The sequence below is a fragment of the Magallana gigas genome, chromosome 4 (genome assembly GCF_963853765.1).
Source record: "Magallana gigas chromosome 4, xbMagGiga1.1, whole genome shotgun sequence".
NCBI classification, from domain to species: Eukaryota; Metazoa; Mollusca; class Bivalvia; order Ostreida; family Ostreidae; genus Magallana; species Magallana gigas.
Window position 1 is genome coordinate 6,226,543 of NC_088856.1, and position 24,229 is coordinate 6,250,771.

General features: G+C 35.1%; 1 protein-coding gene across 4 annotated transcripts; it reads left to right on the top strand.

Annotated features, from left to right (window-relative positions):
• Nucleotides 1–338: 338 nt before the first annotated feature.
• LOC105319269 (putative helicase MOV-10) lies at nt 339–18,877 on the top strand. Of its 4 annotated transcripts, none has more exons than XM_066081051.1 (17): nt 339–498; nt 754–1,084; nt 1,485–1,854; nt 2,335–2,579; nt 3,526–3,766; nt 8,104–8,244; nt 9,574–9,727; nt 11,030–11,169; nt 11,446–11,628; nt 12,194–12,341; nt 12,562–12,833; nt 13,213–13,421; nt 13,677–14,101; nt 14,421–14,597; nt 14,753–14,841; nt 15,728–15,861; nt 17,175–18,877. In XM_066081051.1, the coding sequence occupies exons 2-17, from the start codon at nt 787–789 to the stop codon at nt 17,246–17,248; spliced, it is 3,300 nt and encodes a 1,099-aa protein (XP_065937123.1). In that variant the 5' UTR covers nt 339–498; nt 754–786; the 3' UTR covers nt 17,249–18,877. The 4 variants fall into 4 exon arrangements, with proteins under 4 accessions (XP_065937123.1, XP_065937125.1, XP_065937126.1 ...); XM_066081053.1 differs by having other exon boundaries at nt 15,728–15,857; nt 17,174–18,877; XM_066081054.1 differs by having other exon boundaries at nt 1,488–1,854.
• Nucleotides 18,878–24,229: the final 5,352 nt, after the last annotated feature.

Here is a 24,229-nt window from a genome sequence, read left to right on the forward strand (position 1 = left end):
GATAACACACCTAGAATTAAAATTATACCATGCAGAAGAAGTGTTTAATTTGTATCTACACATGAAACATCGTAAGTTTTTAATGATTGAATAATTGATTGAAGAAAAATTAAGTTCACTATAGCTCTTTACTGCCTTTGACTTTGTACACTCTCCACTTTTAATTTATTCCTTTCAAAATCCTTTAAAATATCTGTTTATCGTAAGTTTGTTTAATAATGGAAATAACAGTCGTGTAGAATTTAGAAATATTGATTACCATCTTTTTAAAAATAATTCTGTATTCCTCGACACATCTTACGTACGAGCTAATGAGATAGCTCTTATTTTAGCAAAAGGTATAAAAGTAAAATTTCCCGCAAAATGAAAGTACACTGAAATTCCAAAAATTGTAACGACAAAACTATATTTAGATTTAGATTTAAAAATCGGGATGATTTTGCTTTTTGAAAATGAAACTATCCCAGCTGGAGTAAATTATTTGTAGACGCTTGCTGGGTTTGTATTTTGTGATTTGGATCAGCTGTTAGATAACCTTTATGCTTTTTATTTTTAAACGTTCTGATCTCGTGTCAAAAATCGAGGAAAAATGAGCAAAGGTAAAATATTAATAAAAGATTTCAGAAAAATTATGATAGATTTTTATCTGTTTATCAGTTTATGTAAATAGTGATTAATTGTTTGGCAGATAGGCCTTATGCAATGTATATACATTGTATATATACATGTATGTAGCTATAATCCTTTTTACAGAATGAAATTTGATGGTCTTAATTTGAGAACAAAATGTCAACAAAAAGAAGGACATTTGCAGAAAAGAAAAGCCAAGGGATTGACTTTTTGGACTTCATAGCCAAGAAAAATATCAATATTGTTGGACTGACGAAGAAAGAGCTACAGAACATTTATGTGAATGAATACCGAGAACATAATACCAATGCAAATCCTTTGAATTTTGGACCTCTAATTCAAGCCTTGTTTACCTGTGGTCGGCTTCACCTGAGAGGCCCACACATTTACAAAGGTCCTGCCGCTGCGCCATATCTAAACTCTCACAGGAAGGAGAGTGATCAGCATTCCCATGGTACAGAGTTCTAATACATGCATGTTTAAAATAATTATACAGAATTTTTCTTTAAATGTGTAGTTTGCAGGTCCCTTAACATGTTAATAGTGTGGACAGAGCATGGACAGAGAAGGAAGCAACAATTACTGTGGTAAAATACAGCAAGAAATATGAAATGTTGAGGTTTTGCACAGTAAATCAGTACATGTAGAAAATGCAATCATGTATTCATTTAATTGGAAGAAAGCCGTATTTATTGACTGACAGATACCTTGTTGCTTTCAAATATTTATATTGAAATATTGTCTTGATGATTGTCTTGTCTTGATGATTTTTATACCATTATACAGATTTGTTTTTAATTAGGATTAAGGAACTTTTTTTTAAATACATGTAGTTGTTTCCATTTATTCTATAGTAGCAAGAAACCAGAACAACAACAGTGATGGATATGTAGGTAGATCAAACAGACGGAGTCCTCACCACAAAAGGTTTGGTCAGGTAGCCGTCAATCAGCATGTGGTCATCAATCGCAGTTACTCCCCCTCCCCCATCACCAGTCACGAATCCTCGCCAGCCCCAGACATTGTTCATCGAACCTCAGCCAGTAGTCTACCTCTGGGACAGGCCCAGTCAGGGATGGACTCTGAGCACATCAAGAGAGTTGGCAACTACTATGAGTGCAAGATTTGTGGTGCTCGATCCACCTCATCAGTGGAGATGGGAAAACACTCTCAGGGGAAAAAACACAGGCTCGGAGTGATGACTGCTGAGTTAAAAAAACAAAGGTTCTTATATAGATAAATCTATATCTGTTACTGTAAACTTATTATATTTGGCGTGTACGCTATTTGGCGGAATATGTTTTTACAACAAGTTAGCGTGGATTTGATTTAGTGCATTTCTGAATGTACCTACCGGAGTATTTATCTACTTATATATTTTACATTTGGCAATGTACTTGATTTAGCAAATGCCGTTTTCCATCAAAAATACAGTTAAATGTAATACATCTACAGTATGTGTCTAACTGATTCTGATAATGTTTTATCAAAATATCAGATTAAAATCATTTTAAAATTATGTTTATCATTTTTGCACTTTCTATGACTTGTCTCTTCTTTTGTTTGTCTCTCAATGATATATGATAAGATTATAGTAAGCCCATTAGATTTCTATAAAAAAGTCTATGTATTACGTGATAAAAAAGATAGCTCATTGTTTACTTTTAGTATTGATATGCATGTTAGTCTGTTTTCTTTTTGAAGGGAGTATTTGGTAAAAGACAGAGAAGGTATAGCCATTATTGGGGAGAATGCCGAGTACCTGAATGGGACGTACCACATTCAGATCCAGGAGAACACTGAGAGGACCATGAGCCTGAGGGTGGAGAACCACACCCCGGAGGTGGTGCAGCTGTTACACTGTGAGATGCTGAAGAGGATGAGGGTGTTTAAGCTGGACGACGCCAAGAAAATGACGGAGGGGCGACAGGCTGTGTCCATAAACAGTGGTAGGTTTCCGTTGGTTAATGTAAGGTCATGGCATTATGTGTAAATGCAATTAAGAAGTGGAAGATTTCTGCTTGTTGATGAAAAAGCAGTTAATGTCGTTAATTAGTGAATGGTGAAATATCCTTCCTAAAAAATGTGAGATTTATGTTTAGGTATAATGAATTTTGACTTAAAAAGTCAAAATATGTCAGTTTGAAATAAGTGACACACTTGTACATGTATGTACATTAAAGAGACAAGGGAAGCTAGCTATGTGGTGAAAGTACTACCGGTAGGTTCTGTATTGTACTAAAGAAATAAGAAGAGCTAAGACCATATTACATGTAGCTGCAGAACTGTCACTCTCCGGGAAAAAAAATATTGACAGACCGGAGAGCTACAGGGCCACCCATTGAAAAAATTGTATATTTATTGCGCAGAAAAACGTGCGCTAGTTTTGGACTGATTTACCTTATTTATACGCAAATTCTGTGAAAACAATTAGTACCATTAAATTCTTCATGCAATTTACTACTGATATCGTCTGTTCACTTGCCTCGGATAGTCTTTTAAACACCATCACCAGTCCCGTAAATTCATGTGGTGCACTTTGTTTACATGTAAAAATGGCGACTCTCGATCTCAATGAAAATTCAACATACTTGATTTTCCGAGGTCGGTAGCTTGTTTCGATGAAAGTCTGAGGCAAATAAAGAGGCGATATCAGTAGTAAATTGCATGATGAATTGTTTTCACAGAATTTGCGTATAAATAAGGTTAATCAGTCCAAAACTAGCGCACGTTTTTCTGCGCAATAAATATACAATTTTTCAATGGGTGGCCCTGTAGCTCTCCGGTCTGTCAATATTTTTTTTCCCGGAGAGCAACAGTTCTGCAGCTATATTACATGTAATTGTGTTTTGGCCCAAAATTTTAATTGTTTTTTCTGTGAATCGGATTTTGTAGGAAGCCATTACGTCATTGAGGTGAGTGCCTGTGCCAGAGGTCTGGGTACATTCCATGTCCCCATCGCCTTCCACTTCCGTCGATCGTCGGCGAAGGAATTCCACATCATCCGCTTCCTGAACGCCAAGTGTGTCAGTGACATCACAGAGGAGTTAAAGCCGACCTCTCCATACAAACCTCCGACCAGAGTAGCGGAGTATCGTGAGACGATGGAAGCTGTACCAGGTGTTAAACCTCCAAAGTATGAACAAAATGACATTTTTATCAATGAAGTACAAACAGATAAACAGTATATTTTTATAAAGTACATGCACAAACAGAATTATTATTTTCAGTGATCATAATGGTTGTATTAGTGATAACTTTGTCTCTGACAATGAATATATATTTGCAGTCCCTGAAACGTTCTACTTTCCCAATTTCCTTGTGTTCACCATGCATTCGCTTCCGCTCCCTCTCCCTCTCTGCTCCTTTCACGCTCACTGTGCTCAAAGCGCTCACAGCGCGTTCACAAAGCGCTCACAGTGTGTTCACAAAGCGCTCACAGTGCGTTCACAAAGTGCTCACAGTGTGTTCATAAAGCTCTCACAGTGCATTTACAAAGCTCTCACAGTGCATTTACAAAGCTCTCACAGTGCATTTACAAAGCTCTCACAGTGCATTTACAAAGCTCTCACAGTGCATTTACAAAGCTCTCACAGTGCATTTACAAAGCTCTCACAGTGCATTTACAAAGCTCTCACAGTGCATTTACAAAGCTCTCACAGTGCATTTACAAAGCTCTCACAGTGCATTTACAAAGCTCTCACAGTGCATTTACAAAGCTCTCACAGTGCATTTACAAAGCTCTCACAGTGCATTTACAAAGCTCTCACAGTGCGTTCACAAAGCGCTCACAGTGTGTTCATAAAGTGCTCACAGTGTGTTCACAAAGCGCTCACAGTGCATTCACAAAGCGCTCACAGTGCATTCACAAAGTGTTCACCTTGCACTTACTGTTCTTTCAGCGTTCACTTATCTTTCAATCAGATTATATTATATTAGGGCTGATAGCAATACATACATTAAGTTTAATTTTTTAAGGTTAAATTTTCCTGATTACTGATGAAACCATTGTAATGATAACTCCCGAGGCACTCCGAGTAAAACATCCATCTTGGGTTCACATATCATTCACCGTGCGTTCACCACTCACTTTGCGCTTATGTTTTGCCTGTTTGCAGTCTGCATTTGCTTACCATTTATAAGCGCTCACCAACTTCCATTCAGCATGTGTTCTTCCTTCTCTCAGAGTGCACTCACCCTTCACTTACCCTTCAAGTGGGATAGTAGAACGTTTCAGGGTCTGTACCAGGCCATGGATGAAAAATGATTTGATGAAAAATATCTACACCCATGTTGATTAAGGTCAAGATCTAGTGAATGAAAGGTGCCTACAGGTTTATGAAATTCAAGGTATAAATTCTTTCAATGATGCTTCATAACAATAGCTTTGTTTCATAGGGTATACCAGTACTTAAATTTTTGGTAAACTCAATGAAAAATCATGTTTTAAACAACCATTTTCTATGAAATATGAAGGATAAAAGTAACAAATCTCAGACTTTTGTCCATTTAAGCTTATGCTATACCCTCGGCGTCGGTGTCGGCGTCGGCGTCCGGACCTGGTTAAAGTTTTTGTTGCAGGTCCTGTATCTAAGCTATTACATGTCCTATCTTCACCAAACTTGCATGGATGATGCATCTGGACCTACTTATGGACTTGAAAGACTTGGATGCTGAATCTGAGTTCTAAATTTCAGATGCTGGAGGAGGTTAAGGTTGTTGGACCAGGTTAAAGTTTTTGTTGCAGGTGCCCTTTGATAGCAATATCTAAGTTACTACAGGTCCGTACTTCACCAAACTTGCATGGATGATGTGTCTTATGATACTGATGCACCAGACAGGCTTGAGTGCTGAATCTGAGCTATAGGTTTCGGATGCTGGAGGAGGTTAAGGTTTTTGGAGCAGGTTAAAGTTTTTGTTGCAGGTGCCCTTTGATAGCAATATCTAAGTTACTGCTGGTCCGTACTTCACCAAACTTGCATTGATGGTGTGTCTTATGATACTGATGCACCAGGCAGGCTTGCATGCTGAATCTGAGCTATAGGTTACAGATGCTGAAGGAGATTAAGGTTTATAGAGCTGGTTAAAGTTTTTGATGCAGGTGCCCTCTGATGATTATATCTTAGTTACTACTTGTCCTAACTTCACCAGACTTCCATGGATGGTGCGTCTAATGATACTGATGCACCAGACAGGCTTGAATGCTGAGTCTGAGACATAGGTTTCGGATGCTGGAGGAGGTTAAGGTTTTTAGAGCTGGTGCCCTCTGATGATTATATCTTAGTTATTACTTGTCCTAACTACACCAGACTTTCATGGATGGTGCGTCTTATGATACTGATGCACCTGACGGGCTTGAATGCTGAGTCTCAGATGCTGGATATGGTTAAGTTTTTTGGAACAGGTCACATGTTTAATAGATAATGGTACTATTTCAAACTTGCATAGTTGATTAAACTGTAATATGAATGAATCACAGAGGAAGCTTCAGATGCAGAGCTTGATCTCCATTATCAAGGATGCTAAAAAATATATCTTAGTTATTACAGGTCCTAACTTCACCAAACTTAAATGAATGGTGTGTCTTATGATACAGATGCACCTGACAGGCATAGATGTTGAATCTGAGCCATAGGTTGCAGATGCTGGAGCAGGTTAAGGTTTTAATTGCTAGTGCCCTCTGATGATGATATCTTACTTATTACTGGTCTGAACTTCACCAAACTTGCATCGAGATGCTTCTTATGTATACTGATGCACCTGACAGGCTTGAATGCTGAATCTGAGCCATAGGTTTCAGATGCTGGATGAGGTTTAGTTTTTTTGGAACAGGTCACATGTTTTATAGATGATAGCTTGCATAGTTGATTTAACTATATTATAAATGAAACGCAGGGGTTGCTTCAGATGCAGAGCCTGATCTCCATTATCAAGGATGCTAAAGAAATCTCCTACCTCATTCAAACCTGCTCGATAGATAGATGTGTTTGTTGATAAATGATATAACATGATTCCTATGATATAGTATTGTATGGTATGAAACAATATTGTTTAATATGATACAAAATAATATCATATGTAATATTATAAAAAAGTTATATGATACGATATGATATTGTATCAATTTTTTTGATATTTTATGTTATGATATTGTAATATGATATCGTTATGTATAGTATAATTGTATATTATGATACAATATTGTATAATATTATATTGTATTATTAATTTATTATTTTATCACATGATACTATTACATAAGATATTGCAAAATATAATATTGTATCCAATGATACAATATTGTATATTCTATAATATTGTATAATACGATATTGTATAATATGATATAAGTTTCTGAAATATAGAATTATATCACATGAAATTGTATAATATGATACTGTAATATTATAAAATATTGTATCATACGATATTGTATAATATGATATTGGTTTATAATATGATATATTATCACATCACATGAAATTATATTGTATGATTTTGTAAAATATATTATTGTATCATATGATACAATATGTATAATATAATGATGTATTATATATTTTACTTTATCACATAATATTGTATCATTTGATATGATACAATGTTGTATCAAATTATATTGTATCATATGATACAATATCATGTTATGTTTCAAAAATGATACAGTATCATACAATATAATACTATATTATACAATATAATATCATATGTTTCAATGTTATGATGTAATATGTAGTATGATATTGTAATGTAATGCTATATTGTTTTATATATTATGCTATTGTATTATGTGATCAAATACAATAACGTATAACACAATACAATGTCATATCATAAGTTACAATATCATATCTCATCATTGGTTATTATGGTATTTTATTGTATTATATGATATATGTTGTAAATATGATAGGATGCAATATTTAATTTTATATTATTGTATTGATTAACATATGAACATATGATTATCATACAATGTTTTAACAGATGATATATGATATTGTGTCAAAACAGAAACCATGAATATCCAAGATCATAAAGTATGATTTTCATTTAATATGATAAAGGTGGTCTCGTAAAGGTGAAGTCTCATAAGGGTGATGTCTCGTCTCGGTGAGCTTTGTAATCTGTGATTACCTATGTTTGACCTATGAAATATATCTAGAATGCCTACAGTCTCTCCAAAAACGGCATTAAACAAGCTTTTGACCTCCTCTTTAAAATGATGTCAAATTGAATATAGGTACCGGATTACTTTTCACGTGATTAAATATAGAATGTCAAAATATTGTTTTTTTTCTACATAATTCCTTTAAAGCCTTAAAATACGGGAAAAGATTCATCAAAATCAATTATGACGTCATAAATGTTCTAGCACCAAAAAGACAATCTGGAATCATTTACTAGATCTTGACCTATATATAGTAATCCACGTATAGTGTATATCATCATGTGTATGGTTCTTTATTTCAGATTAATAGAGGATAACCTGAAGCGCTCCTTGTCTCTGGGGAGATACCTTGTCTCACGCCAGATGAGGACAATGATCAACCGCCGATTTAAGACATCGCTGTGTAAGAACCAGGCCGAGAAACTTGAAATGACAACTGCCAGGTATGGTAGACTATGGTATAAGAATGACAAAAACTATCTTACTCATTTTAAGAAGATAATTCTCTGTGTTACATGTGTGTAGTGAATTTGTTGAACTATGTAAAAAGCAGAAAATGTATTCAGAATGGAAATGTTTTTGTGCAATGACAATTGCTAAAAGGAATTTATACATGTGAAATAGATATTACTGTAGACGTATTTTTTTCCACGGGGTCATAATTCCGAGGAATCACAATATCAATTTAATCCGCAGGTAAATATTTACGCGGATTCTTTGAATGAAAAAAAATCATTTGAATAATTATTATTAAATTATCATTAAATTCAGTTCTGAGCGATTTTCATTACCAAGAATTTGTCCAACTTTGGACTTAAATTGTAAGAACTGTTCACAGTGAACAGTAATTATCGGTTATGCACTGGTCGGTAGTCATTAGTTAGCCGTCAAGATGTTACGAGGCTGGCTAAAATCGTCTTGTGAGACACCACATGATGAATATTTAAATTATGAGTTGATCAGTTTTATCAATTTAAAGTCAGAGCACAAAGGGATCTAAAAATTGCAGTAAAAACACGGGTCTTAGCGTGTAGTTAATTGGGTCATTGAAAGACAGACCTGCTTGGGGCTATTTGTCGTCTGACACGTGCCGTTATCTCAAGCTGGGAGAAGTTTAAATTTCATGCAAGTAAATTTGCAGAAAATTCAAATCTTTAGGAGATTAAATTATTTATTATGTGAATTCTTAATACAAATTAACCCAGTTTGCATAGATAAAAACGATATACATTGGGTACACGTACATGCAAGTGTTAATTTATATAATGTAGTAACTTCGGATTATCCTTATTCAATGACATGTAATGCAATTTCAAAATTTCATTCCAAAATGCACTTTAAGTACACTGGGAAAAAATTCCGCGGAAAATTTGTGCCCACGTTCATAGCGTAAATTAATACCACGCGGACAAAAGTACGTCTACAGTATTTGACTTTTTTTTAATGAAAAACTACATATCACAAAACTTTGTGATATTTTGTTTGTAAATTCTATTTAATATATTTAATCTTGTAATTTGTATGATTTATGGAAAGGAAACATCTACATGTACATGATCTAGAATCGTCATCTTTAATTGTTGTGGTTGTTGTCATTACTTTACAAATATGAACTTCCTTCCTTTTATATAACTTAAATAGTTGTCTTTGCTATAAATAAATTATTCTGTAACATTATTCTGTTTGTACATACAATGTACATGTACATGTATACATACATTTATTTCCAAAAGGTATGACTAAATCACAAGTTGTTTATTTTTCACTTTCAGAACTATATTAGAAAAACCTTTGAATAAAAATACATACCAGAAAAAGTTCAGTATGTTGATGAACATTGAGGAGTTACAGATGGAGGTAGACATCAGGCGGTACGACATGAAGGACGCTCCAATGACAAAACAACGCAACCTGCTACTGCTTGAGGTGCGTGTATATGTACAATGTTCATATATGTACAATGTTCATACCCTCAACTTTACAAACAAATTTTAAAATATAGAGCTGCACATGTATTTTGTCTTACTTTAATTAAGGAATGCACTTCATGTTTGTATTAAAGAAATACATGTATTATACATTATATATATAACATTTTTTAAAGTTTTCTCATTGTGTCACAAATGAGATAATTTTATTCCTATGCCCTGAAAATTGCTGATTCACACCAGTAAAAGCTATATTGCCCTCCTGGAACCAGTTATATTTCCAAGTAAACAGTTATTTTGCCCTCCTGAAACTGTTATTTCACCTTAACATGCAAGAATTCTGCATATAAATTACATCAGGTTCAAAATTTAGCTAAGCAAACAAAAACAGTTCCTCGAAAATAAAAATGATTGGAGAGCGTCTGCTATCCAGAACTTACTTTAAGGTGGAATAACACACCTGGAAAAAGTCACTCAAATTAACAGTACCGGTAAATTATTTAGTTATGAAAGATATAATGATAAATTAACTATATATATGTCAAATAACGAAAAAATTTGTAGCTTGGGGATAAAAAATGATTATCTAAAAAATTCAATTTGATAAGTAACAATAAAAGACCCTATTGATTCTAACTTGTGATGTGCGAATCACAAGTCCGACACTTTATCCACTCAGCTATGAAGTAATTTACATTTATGGTCAATAAAATCCTTTGAATAAAAATAAAAAAAGAGGTCAGCCATTTTGTGATGATGTGTTATTCCACCTTAATTGTTTATTATAAAAAAAAATTATCTACTTATTAATGGCACCAATCGACATTTTACAAACGTCGATTTGTAAGTTATGAAGATTCATTAATAATTAAAATAAACTTGTTAATGAGGTTGATATATTCTTAAACTGATTTTGATTTGTTTAAAAATGTTATATATATTAATAACATACATGTAAATATACCATGCCTTTAGGGCAATATACCAGAATGTTTTTCCCAAAGTGTCAGGAAAACCCTAGAGTGTTTTGTCGCCCATGATGTCGAAAAGAAATTTAATACATTATATAACATTACAAAATACTGTATATAGGGAATTTTTTACTCCAGATGTATATTAGCCCCATTGGCTCTCATTGAAAGTGTGGGCTAACAGGCTTAGTTGGAAACTGCAAGACTTAGTTACTTCTCTTTAACCACATATATGTTAGGGCAAAAATAACCTTGCATACAGTAGTATGTGTAAATGAACACAGATTAATGGACACCCATATTATCTATGACATTCATTGTTTTGGTAGGTGCCAGGACTGGCTGAGAACAGACCGTCCGTCCTGAGGGGGGATCATCTCTACGTTTGGTCAGGGAACAGTCGCAAAGAATACCAGGGCTATGTCCACGAAGTTTATCTGAAAGAGGTGGCCCTGGGATTCCATCCTAGGTAACAAGTCTTGTCCTGAATAAAGAAGGACAATTTATTTCTCTGAAACATGAATAATGAATATTCGGTGAATGTGGCTGATTATTTATACCTTAACCCACATGAGAAATATTCCTTCACATATTTCAAAGACTATCATTAAAACTTTCGAAGGTTAACTCTAAAGTCATTGATTGTTTTGTTAAATACAGCTGATAGAAGTATAGTTATTATAGTTTTACAACCTTGCTGACATTAAATGGGAGACAACTTTCTCCTATGTGGTTTCCCTTTCAGTTTTGTGTCTAGCTTTGTCAATAAGAGTAAGTTCAATGTGCGTTTCAACTTTAACCGCCTGCCCCTGAAGCTTCAGTACCGCGCCTGTGAACTGGCCGAGGAGGAGGGACTGGAGAGTCTACTGTTCCCTACCCCCAGCAATATCTGCACACGGACCATGTATTCCCTCCCACCCAACAGGAAGTATGTGTCAATTATCAAAAGGGGAAATAATTTTAGTAGCTGCAATAGTTTAATTCACCAATCACATTTTACATAGCTAGAAATGTTAAATTTTTGGTCCTTTTAAAAGCCTGAGCTGAATTACTGTAGATTTCTATTTAAGCGCGAGGAATTAATTTCCACGTAAAATCACGAGAGACAACCCTCATGGATTTTAATATCTCACTTTTCTTTTTCAGACAGTTTTGAAGTAAAGTAAATTATAGCAAAACATTGGTGATTGCAATTATATATTGTCACGATTTGATACAAAACAATGGAATTGCAAAATTAAGTTCTTGTAAAATAAGGAATTTACAGTATTTACATGTAAATGTGTAGTCAAATAAACTTTGTTGTCAGTATGCTAAACACGGATTTGTCCAACAGAATTCAAGAAAATTGACAATACTGTATCAATACATTGTATCGTAGAAGTTTTCTCTAGGTTAACATTCTAGGCAAGTTCAAGGTTGAATAGTTTTTCAGTACTTCTGTAATTCATTCAAAATATATACAATGTACATATTTGCATAAATATAAACAGGTTCTTTGACGCAAAGATAGAGTCTAATAGAGAACAACAGCTGGCAGTGACTAACATTGTGAAAGGAACCTCCCGCCCTGCCCCATACATTGTGTTTGGACCCCCAGGGACAGGGAAAACGGTCACCATTGTAGAGGCTCTACTCCAGGTATGATATAATGGTGGAAAGGGTTTATTGTCACACTGGCTGCTCTCCATGATTTTTAATGTCTAATTTTTTAAATATACATGTTCTTGCCAACTTCAATTTTGCAGCTCCAACATTATACTTTTGTAGTTAGAAGTGATGAGAATCCATTTGTTTTACATTGCATGTATCCTGCTATTCTACGTGTTGTATTATGGTATGTTTTGATTTATTTGTTTAGATTCATAAGTTCCAGTCAGATTCTCACATCTTGGCTTGTGCTCCCTCCAACAGTGCTGCTGATTTACTGGCAGAGCGGATTCTCAACAGTAAAATCGTTGCCAAGAAGCAGCTGCTACGTCTAAACGCTGCCTCCCGGGCTTGGATGAATGTGTCGGAGAAGATCAAAGACTGCTGTAACTACAGCAAGATGAGTGGTCAGTACTACTTTCCCGACGTGGACCAGCTCAAGACGTACCGCGTGATCATCACCACACTGACTACCGCGGGGAGGTAGGTGGGGCTTGGTAAACCACAAACATGTGGCACAGATCATCCCTAAGACAATGTCAGACACCACAATACACGTCACACATCAGCCGTGAAAATCATTTTTATTCCCAGGTTTCATAAAATATTGCTTATACTGTTGAGAACCACCTTCATGCAGTCAATTAACATTGTTTGATATGCAAAGTTTTTAAAATGTTTTAACAAAGTATGAGTATCAGTAGTTTTGTGCTATTGTTGATTAGAATTCTGATCATACATGGTGTTCTGTTAAGTGTCAAATCAATGATATGAATAATAGTTTGAATAACATCTTACTGAGAAAGAAACTTGGGATGTTATTTAGAGTGTAAAGCCTTGCTAACTCTTTCTGTTTTCACAGATTGGCCTCAGCTAATTTCCCTGTCGGTCACTTCACTCATGTCTTCATTGATGAGTCAGGTCAGGCTATAGAGCCCGAGGCCCTGATAGCGGTGGCAGGGATACTGACCATAGACCCCGGGATCCACTGTGGTCAGTTAGTGCTGGCGGGGGACCCCCAACAGCTAGGACCAATCCTGAGGTCCCCCATAGCCCAGGAGTACGACCTAGGTAAGGGAAACACTGGGTGATTATACTTGTGATTACATGTTGGATCACTTTAGTTCACAAGAGGAAGTCTAAACTTCATTTATCAAGGTACATGTATATAACAAATTGAAAATTTTGTCAACAATTACAATTATCGGTAGATATTATTTAAAATTTTCTTGTGAACCAGTGGCAGATTCTTAAGGTTTGTTTTGAATTGGATTTCCATTCTAATATCTCTTTTATTTAAAATTTAATTTCTTTTTTTACGATCAGGAATATCTCTATTGGAGAGATACATGAACCAAGTACAGGTGTACCAACGCAAAGGGATCAAGGATGGGCCAGCCGATCACTATGACAACAGAATAATCACCAAACTGTTGAGAAACTATCGCTCCCACCCTGCCATTTTACACTATCCCAATGAGACATTTTATGACGGAGAGCTTATGCCGCAAGCTGATGAAGGTATAAGAACCTGTTTATGTGGGTGGGAGGAACTGCCCAACAAAAAGGTCCCCATAATTTTTCATGGGGTCACAGGAAAAGACCAGAGGGAGGAGAGAAGTCCGTCGTTCTTTAACCCCGAGGAGGCAGCTGTGGTGTTCAGTTACGTGAGGAAGTTACTGATAGAGAAGAAGGGGGGCATGCAGATAAAACAGCAGCAGATAGGGATCATTACTCCTTACAGAAAACAGGTAATGGTTGTTGTTACTCTTAATATAATGTAAGCTTAATGTCACTACCACACATAGAAAATTGGTTACAGAAATGGGACTCATATACTAGTAGGTCTTAATGGAAAATAGAAATTTTTTTTTTAAAAACCTATAGCTAAATTTACATTGAATTAATTATTTGTAAATTTTTTTGTTTTTTATAGGAATGCTTTTGTTTAAAAGAAAGTACATGTAATTCACATTAAAAGATGAACAAAAAACAAATTTTTCTTTACTTAAATCTTGTGTGTGTAATTCTAAAAAAACAATCACTTACATTCATTTTTCTCGACAACAGGTCCAGAAGATTCGGCAGCTGCTGAAGAAGGGTAAGTTTGAGGACATAGACGTGGGCTCTGTGGAGGAGTTTCAGGGTCAGGAGAGACTGATTATCATCGTGTCCACCGTCCGATGTAACCCAGAGTACCTCTCCCTCGACTTCAAACACAACCTGGGCTTCCTCAGGAACCCAAAGGTAAATACCCGGCTCTCAAATCCTGCGAAGGACTGGTCACTCTTTCATGTTTTACTTTGTGCTTTATATGATTTTTATACTCTGGATGCTTCTCCATTTATTACTTTTATTGGAATTTCATCATTATGAGTTAATGTGATTGATTTTGCTTGTAGAGACTAAATGTGACCTTAACCCGTGCCAAAGCCTTACTAATTGTAATAGGGGACCCAAATACTCTCTCCCAGGACAAGTACTGGAAGGGGTAAGTACTCGGTACCTACTGATTGTAATAGGGGACCCATTGGCAAATACTCTCTCCCAGGACAAGTACTGGAAGGGGTAAGAACTTGGTACACTGTATTTACTGATTGTAATATGGGAATTAACTCAGCACTATGTAGCCTCCCTGACTTGAAAGTACTAGAAATTTTAACTATGACATCACACAAAACAACAAGTCATAAAAAAAAAGATTATCGGTACCATGTGTTCTTTTTTTTTTATATTAATACAAATATCCCCGACTTGACTACCGGTAGGTTTGATGCGAATAGTTATGATAGTTCCTGAACATACCGTACCATTAATGTGATTTAACAAGATGGAAAGCTAAAATGTTGATCTTGGTGAAGTTGTTGTGTGATCCTTTACGATTGGGTGGCTATGAACAAATGGTAAACCAACTTTTATTCGAAAAGCTTCATTTGCAGTGAATAATTCTAGTGACCAACCCTAGATAGATGTTTTGAAATCTATATTAAAACTTACCGGGTATATTACACTTATATATTATAATAAAATCATATTAAAACAATGATTGGCAGTTAAAAATATTCACACCAAGGAGGCTACTAGCACTGTGCCACATAAAATTAAGTTGGTATACAGTTTATATATATTACAGACAAACAGACCAACTGTGGTCAATGATTTCAGTACATTTAAAAAGGCATGATTAGTTAAACGTGTGGCCAAACTTGATATGTTCATCTGCTACAGTTCCAATGTTATAACAGTTCGGTAAAGTTTTGCTGACAAAAAGTCAGCAAGAGGGGAAAAAAAGGGTACAGAATGGAATTAAAGGTATACCTTGTTATTGTGTGAAGCAGCTCAGCCGACAATTACTGATCTACATCACTTGTGTACAGGTTCATAGACTTCTGTGTGGCCAGCAAGGCGTACACTGGTGTGGATTTCGTGGAAGATGATGAGATGGTGGATGATATCATGGAGCGTCTTGACGCCATCAACCTGAAGGGGGGCGTGTCCGAGGAGGAGGAGGGTCAGTAAGGGGGGCGTGTCCGAGGAGGAGGGTCAGTAGGGGGAGGGATTGTTGAAATTCAAAATAAATTTAAGTTTTAATTCAGAATTTAAATCTATGAATTCAAACTCTAATCATGGATTTGGAGTAAGTGCCCAGGCTCTCAATATATTGAATTTATTTAGAAAAAAAGACCAATTATCAGTATGACATACTGTGGAATCATTTTTATTCGTGATGGTCAATTTTCGTGGGTAGCCAAAAATTTCCTGGTTTGTGAGGACTTAATATTAAACATATGCATATATAAACTGTAGCTTCCTTATTAAATGCGAGGAATTAATATCAGCGTAAAATTGTGATAATCAACTATTGCAAACTTTATAATCTCGCTTTTATTTTTCAGCAAGTTTTGAACTCTATGAAATTATAACAGAAATATGTTGCTCATGATTTCATATTCACGCGGTTTTGATGCAAAACAGCAGACTCGAGGAATTAAATACTTGTGTAAAATAAGGAATTTACAGTACATTCATGGGATGTAGATTCGTGGGCAAGGGTTACCAGCCAAAGCCATGAACTTTGGCCCCCCACAAACAATAATGATTCCACAGTATTGAATGTATTTTTATTACTCCTATTTCTCTGGCAAAACCCAGATCTTTTTATCTTTTTTTTTATCACCCCATTACTATAAAATACATGATACTTTATAGTACATAGGGGTGGTCAAAAATACATGATGACCATTGAGCACCTATGGCTTTAAAAAAAAGGTTTTTTCTGCTGACATGAATATTTGAAAGAAAAAAAAAACCATGAGTGAATTGTTGTACCATTATAAATGGATGATTGATGTTTAATTCACTCCTCTGCACTGGATCTACATCGCGTTAAACTCTATCACACCACGTTAATAAAAAGAGATCAGTTCTGGCAGTTTTATTCCATCCTGACCAGGTTTTATCTATGAATTAATTGTTAGAATTCATATAGCTGTCTTTCATTTGCAAATTGATTTAAATTTATTGATGTGTAAATTTATAATGGCCTTTAGTTTAAAGATGTCAACAAAAGGAGGCCACATGGAAGACTTATTCAATTCGCTATTCGTCTTTTTGCAGATTTCATTACCTGCATCCCGTTAGCTTTAGTGTTGTCATTTAACTAAATGATGAAAATAAATAGGCTTCTCCTTCACAATTTAAGCCATTAATTTTCCTCATTCAGATTCCAGGCCATAGTAGATGAAAGAGATTGCATTATGTAACGGAATAAAATAAACGTCGAGATAACTCAGTAAATGTGTTTTTTCGTGCATTTTTATGCAGATGATGATGATCCAGGGGACGAATTTATTCGGCCCAGTGAACACGACGAGAAAGAATGGCGGAAAGACATTTGAAGAGGTCAGGACTCTAATGTGTCGCCCCCTACATCTACATCTACCAGAATATCTATCAAAAATTCCATCAATGAAAGCCAGTCTTTCCATCATGGTTTAATTACTAGCTGCACCACGACCAGTCGTTGATTGATGAATGCCGTGATGTTGCTGTCTTTATGTAAATGTTGCAGACTTTGGTAGGATTTCTTCGGGCGGCTGCAAAACAATTTTTTTTAGTTCAGTTCAATGACACTTGGTATCTAATATCAAAAAGCTTGTAAATTTTTACTATTCCAACTGTTGCCTGCCCTTGAGGCAGAATTAATTTTTTTTTCTGCATGAGATTAAAAAAAAAAGGGAGAAGGTTCTTTTATCCTATCTTTATGCATCTTAATTAATTGACACAGTTTGATATGTGCCTTTTTAATTACATCTTTTTTAATTGATTTGAGTTGATTTTACGCCTAATAATATAGTACATGTATTTTGTACATGTACTAATTACTTATAACTCTGCTGGCTATTGCTGGTTACTGGTAAATACATTGGTAATGGTACGTACTTTAGTAGCCTCTTAAGTTTTTTGATTAGTATATAGTTACTAATTAGACAAGCTGATAATTGTTCCACAAACATTCCTCCTGGTCCTTAGTTTTCAGAATTCTATTTTAATGGAGAATGATTTTTTTTGCATGTCATTAAATGAATTCATTTAATCAGATTTTACAATGTATGAGATCTAGAACGTGTGCTAGTTTGGTTTTATTTTTACACACAAATGTCCTAGTCATATTTCAGACCTTGACTTTTTCGTTTTTATTTTTTTGATTAAGCAGTTACCTCTCTTTAATAGTTTTTAGTACCTTAACAAAGCCCACACATTCCTGCATCAAAATCAAACTGATGCAACAGATCTCCTGTTTTGTAGAAATCTTATATTTTAAACAAAGCTCTGTTTTCCATCATCTACTTGTCCAGAGTGGAATGTATGAACTGATCATTACTGTCCTATGACAAACATTTAACCAACATCCATTTTAAACCAGTGAGGTCTAAATCAACTACTTTTATAGTATGATACCCGTAGGTTTTGCAAAATATTTTTAGAATGTCTTTACAATTCCTTTCTTATTATGGTGAAGATTTTTAGTACTTTCCTCGTGACATCTGTACATTTTGTTCTTTGTTTTGTTATCAAATTTTGATTGGCTAAGCCAACAATGAAAGTTGTGTGTGCTTGTGACTAGATGTTGTCTTATTACTGCTTTATAGATCAATGGTATCTGTGATACTATAAAGGATGTGGGATGTTGATAGGTAGAATTGACCCTCTCTGTATGCTGCTACTGAAGAGGGGGAATTTCTAAACGTTTTCATAAACGGAATTTTGGAACACTACCAGCTTTTAACTATCAAAACAAGGCAGCCATGCACTACAATGCACAGAGTGTGCATGCTTTCATGGAGGGGAGAATTGTAGATTTTTAGATCATTGATTTTACTTGCATGATTATATATTTTTACAACCAGCTCCACCCCAGTTGTTAATGAAGTTTTTTTAGGTAGACCAATGCACACTTTGTCCTGTATTGTGTTTGATAATTCTGTGCACTGATTCTATGTAATAAAATGTAATGTTAAAGTTTGGTTGCTGTTGCGTTATTGGATTTACATTATAGCATTGAATCATGATTTTTTAAAGTATACACACTCATAACTGCAGCGATGTGTGCATACAAATTGAGTAACGCGCGTTAGCGCGTTATGAAAATTTGTATGCACACACCGCTGCAGTTATGAGTGTATACTTCCAAAAATTATGATTTAATGCTTATATTTACATTTTTTAACTTCTTGCCTTGTCTGCAAATGTGATTCATACCTTAAAATTCCTATCTTATCCTAAGGGTAAGTTAATATTAATGGAAGAGCCGCAGTAACAGCCACAAGCGTGAACTTTGATTTTCGCTTGTGACGTTGCAGTTTACAGCGTTCAACGTTTGTGACGTCATGATAAAACTCGTCAATTTAACCTTTGACTACTTGTTGCATTTAGAGGCATTTGAAGACCACAGAATTTAATGGAAAAACACAGTAGAATGTTAATATTGAACATTGCACAAACTTTTTTTCAGGAGCCTACAAAATACCAGTGTTATATGGGATAAGAAATTTCTCTTTGACTTTTATGGGATGATCATTACAGTCGGGCACGTGATAAAATCCAATAAGGCCCAAGGGTTTTATCATGAAATTTGATCACATAATATGTGAGTAATTTAAGTCTGACAAAATCCATTTTATATCACTTTTTGTAGTAGATATAGTTATGTTGAAAGTACTCGCAAATCTTCGAAAATAGGTCACTGAAGCGTTGAAGCGAGGGGCTGTGTCAAAAATAGTTCGGACCGGAAGTACTAGTCTAGTATTTGAGCAAAGGTTTATCACACGGGTAATATACACCACACGTATGAGATAAATGCAGAATATGTTCTATATGAAAAAAGTACCCGACCGTTTCTTTGAGACTCGATGATTCATTAAATATCATGGCAAGGTTGGAGAGGCGCACGGGAGGAGGCTGTCAACCACGCGTTATCAATATGGTGTGTGGACCTTTCTTTCCAAGTATTATGACCCCCCCCCCCTTTATGAGGAAGTAATGTATTCCTTTGTGGCACATACATGTATTTGCCTCTCTCTCTCACTTGGAAGAATGGTAGTGCGTGTCTGGTTTCCAGAAAGTACCACATCACATATATTTCATAAGGAAGCGCGTTACGATCTAAACGTACATGTAGACCTTGTGACCGATTCCCCAAGTTATCTGAAAGCTAAATCACGTCATCATAAAGTACTTGTGGGTTCTTGCAATCAATTATATTCCATTATCAACGTCTAAATTAAGGCCTTTGTCAATAACGTATCAAGCACTGGGACTGGGTGAAGTTTTTCTTCCTTCATAAAATTTTCAGCGCCGGACTTTGATCTGAAACAAGAAACAGAAAAAATATGGAAGCATGTTTTACAACCTTCGGGTTAATTTCATAATGAAAGGGGTTAGTATGCCAAGTGAACAATTAGCTGAATGAAAGTCATTTCGGGTAATTGACGGTATAAGTAAGACACTTGAACCCTTTCATAACGACTTAATGGTCTTGAATGGTTTGGTTGAAAGGTCCCATTTCCCGCTATTCAGAGCAGTTGAGCTTTTGTCTGCAGCTCAGTTTCCTGTGGTGTCTCTGGTACATGCATGTCAACAATTTGGGCTTTAAACTCAATTTTTATTTTGACTTCCCAGAAATAATAAAGGAGAGTGAACTCAAGAAACCCCAGCCGCAATTGATTCTTTAGAATGGAGAGCGAAGTCGCGAAGGCGGCCATGATGACGTGACGTCACAGCGTGATTTCAAACCGAGATATACATGAGATAACAATGATTACTTTTGAATGTTGACTTTTTTTTCTCCTACGGTGTCCGCTATCCAGAGCATAACCCGGGAACGATAATGCTATCGCTTTTTCAAAAAACTAGTCCACATTACGACATTATGATCTGCATGCAGACATTGTCAGAACTTGAAGTGCCCGTGCTCCCTCAGTCGATCGAATCGACAATGGTGAATAACCACACAGAGCAGACACTTCAGAGTCTTTATGTTTGTAGTATTAATTTTGAGTGAATTATAACTTTTTAGATTCATCATTATTATCCTGTCAAGTCCGCACAAACTATTAATAGCAGTCTGGCTGAAATTAGCCCCATTCGCAAGTAGAAGGGGTTGGACTTCAATCTGATTTTCAGGCAGCTAGAGTACATGCACGTTACAGTCACTGTGGTAGAAATGAAAGTGATTGGTGATTGCCTTAACATTATACATGTATGCCCTTTACAGTCTAGTATTATCAGTTTCTAAAGGTGGCTGCGTGGTTAACAAATTACCCATTATGTCTTCTTCAAAAATTTATGTATGATTATTTAAGCTATTAACTATTATTTAGTTTTTAAAAATTCCAAATATTTTTGTTAAAATTTGAGTATTTTGAACTATCTTCGTGTATCCATCTTTATAGGACGAGAGAGAGAGAGAGATGCCGGAAAGTATTTAATGTAAGATTGAGGGGAAAACATACAAGTTGAGTTGATGCCTACGATAGCGACCTTATAATAGTACATCGCGGAATATTTGCCTTCTATAAATCTGTGGCATATTTTCAACTCATCATATGCAAAAAATAATACTTTAAAATATTACTAATTTTCAACTAAACGTATATGCATGATTTGCATAATACATTACTATGATTGGGACTCTTATACAATATTTACAAAATACATGCAGCAATAGTTTTCTAGAAGTTTGTGTTAGATCTAGAAACAATTCAAAGAAAATAATGAATTTTTCTTCTAAAAATTCTTCTTCTCGGTTTAATCAATGATACAGATAACACACCTGTTACGGTGTCTTACACCATCGCGGTAAAATCGTGACCCCGCGATCACCGCGATGACAATACCGCGACGGTGTATCGCGGAAAGGATTAAAACACCATCACGGTGTCGCGGGAAAATACGGGATCCGCGTTGGCCGTAGTGTATCTTCTTCTCGAGGAGATCAGTATAATCTTAAAATGGTCACGGCCATTCACCCTTCTTAAACCAGGAACACTGTAATATTTTATTTGAAACAACCAATGTGGAATCGGATTTTCATTTATTTATTTCTTTAATAACTTATTTTTATTGTTTTTTATTTTTTACTTCATTTTGGAAAGCACTATTTTTACCCTTATACAACAGCTAGGACCCATTGACCTAATTAAAAACCTTGTAATTTAGACTCGTTAATTAAAACTGTACTCGTGACACTGTTAAGTGATATGGCCTTTATGTCAATGTAAATAATATATATCTAGTGAAACTAATCCTTTGAAATGATTCCCCAACCGAACCAATTAATGTAACATGAAAGCATCGCTGTAACCCGGACCAAGACGTTTCCCGGAAATCCGTCGATATTTTTCCCGCCATGCCACCTTGAAAGCACTCTTTTAAAAATGATTTCCGATTCATGACCCTCGTTTACCGCTATCTAGGGTATATATCATTTCTGGGGTGTTTTTTTTTATTATTGAAAGACGAACGATAAGAGATATAGTAGAGTACTAATGAACTATATTGTTTTAGATATTGTTCTTTCAAATAGCCTAAGCTCTAAATATCAAACATACATTATGGAGAAAGAAGAATCGAAAAAAGATGCCTTCTGAAGCTAACTTCTGGGTATTAAGTTTCATTGTTTTTGGATTACAAGTGCATAGTATCTCCAGAGACTGTGATTGATTGTATAAAATGAACCCCCAACCTTTAAACACGAGGAAATAGATCAATTTGATAAATAAAAACAGAATGGAATATTAATATTAATGGGAAAGGCTCACTTTTCTTCAAGAAGAAAAAAATGGCATAATTATACAAAGAGAGGACAGAGAACACAGACTCAAAGTACATGTACTGTAGTAAAGATAGAATAGAACTTATTTTTCCAAATAAAGGCCTAATGGGGCATGCCATATAATAATGATGACATATAAACATAATAAATACAAATACAGTCTGACAATATTATACATTTATTGCATGATTGTGAGGGAAATATGAAGATTTATTCCCCCAGAAAAATCATATTCCCCGAGGGCAACACCCGAGAGAAATGTGATTTTTCTGGGGGAATATTCCATCACAATCATGCAATAAATTGTTTATTATACCGAATAGCATGTGATAATTTAGAATACATCGGTTTCTATTCGTTTTTTAATTCCAGTAAAGCAATAACGTAGTTAATGTTTACCGGTTTCTTTCTATGACAGGTTTTTTCTGACATAAAAAAGATTTAAAACAATTTTTAATAGAATTAATCATTTAATTACCTCGTATGCTCATTCTCGGGATTTTTCATAAGCATGGAATGAAAATTCGAGGGGGAAGGATATAATGAAAAATATGACGATGACAGGGAAATATGAAGTTTTATTTCCCTGCATGGCACGTGATTGTCTAGAACCAATCAGATAACGCATTATATAGAATAATCATATTGAGGTGTAATAAAATGATATTGTATCTTCAATAGAGCATGTCTAGTCCGACAGCTATACATATATATGATGTACATAAATGTTTTGACCATAATTGACTTGGTGAAGTTTACAATCATGTAAATTTTTATCACATACTTCTTAGCTTTTCCCCATTTCTTTGCCCTACATAATGAAACAGGACTCTCTGCGCAGTGCCCATGTACCGGAAATTGGAAATAAGGAGAATGTCTTAATAGGCATTTGCTATCTGTTATTACAGTACTCTGGTTACGTAATATACCTGGGAAACCATTTTTTGGATGGTTTTTAAGTTAAATAATCTTGTTGAAGCACAAAGCATGGCCAATGAAAGAATTCATGAACAATTAAAGTAACCATTACGGGCTGTTTTCGGTTGATTTCTGATAAAGGAAGGAATACGTAAAAATTGAGAAAAAATATCAATTGAAATTGTTTTGCATTTTTTGCTAGATTTTGTTTAGTATTCTATAATTGTTTAGCGATAGACGAAAAAGAAAAAGAGATTTCAATATGAGTCGTTTCCAACATCACTCTCATTAAAAGACGAAGAGAAAAAGGTGAAATGTTCGGAAAACAAAAAAGGAATGAACAGAATGAAAAAAAAACACACCATAAAACGTAGAAATAGACAATTTGAAATACTTAAAATCATATATAAATCGAACCCTGGAATTTTGTAATAAACCACAGATAACCAATGATAGATGGAGGGGAATAAAGTAAAACAAAGACATGCCGAACACCTAAGCAAAATGAAAGAAGTGCTAATATCTAGAACCACTTGAATAATAGGAACTGTTTGCAATGCAGATATTGTCCCAAGTCGACGATTGACATGTAGCCGTTAATGTCTTTTGTAATTAAAAAAAAATT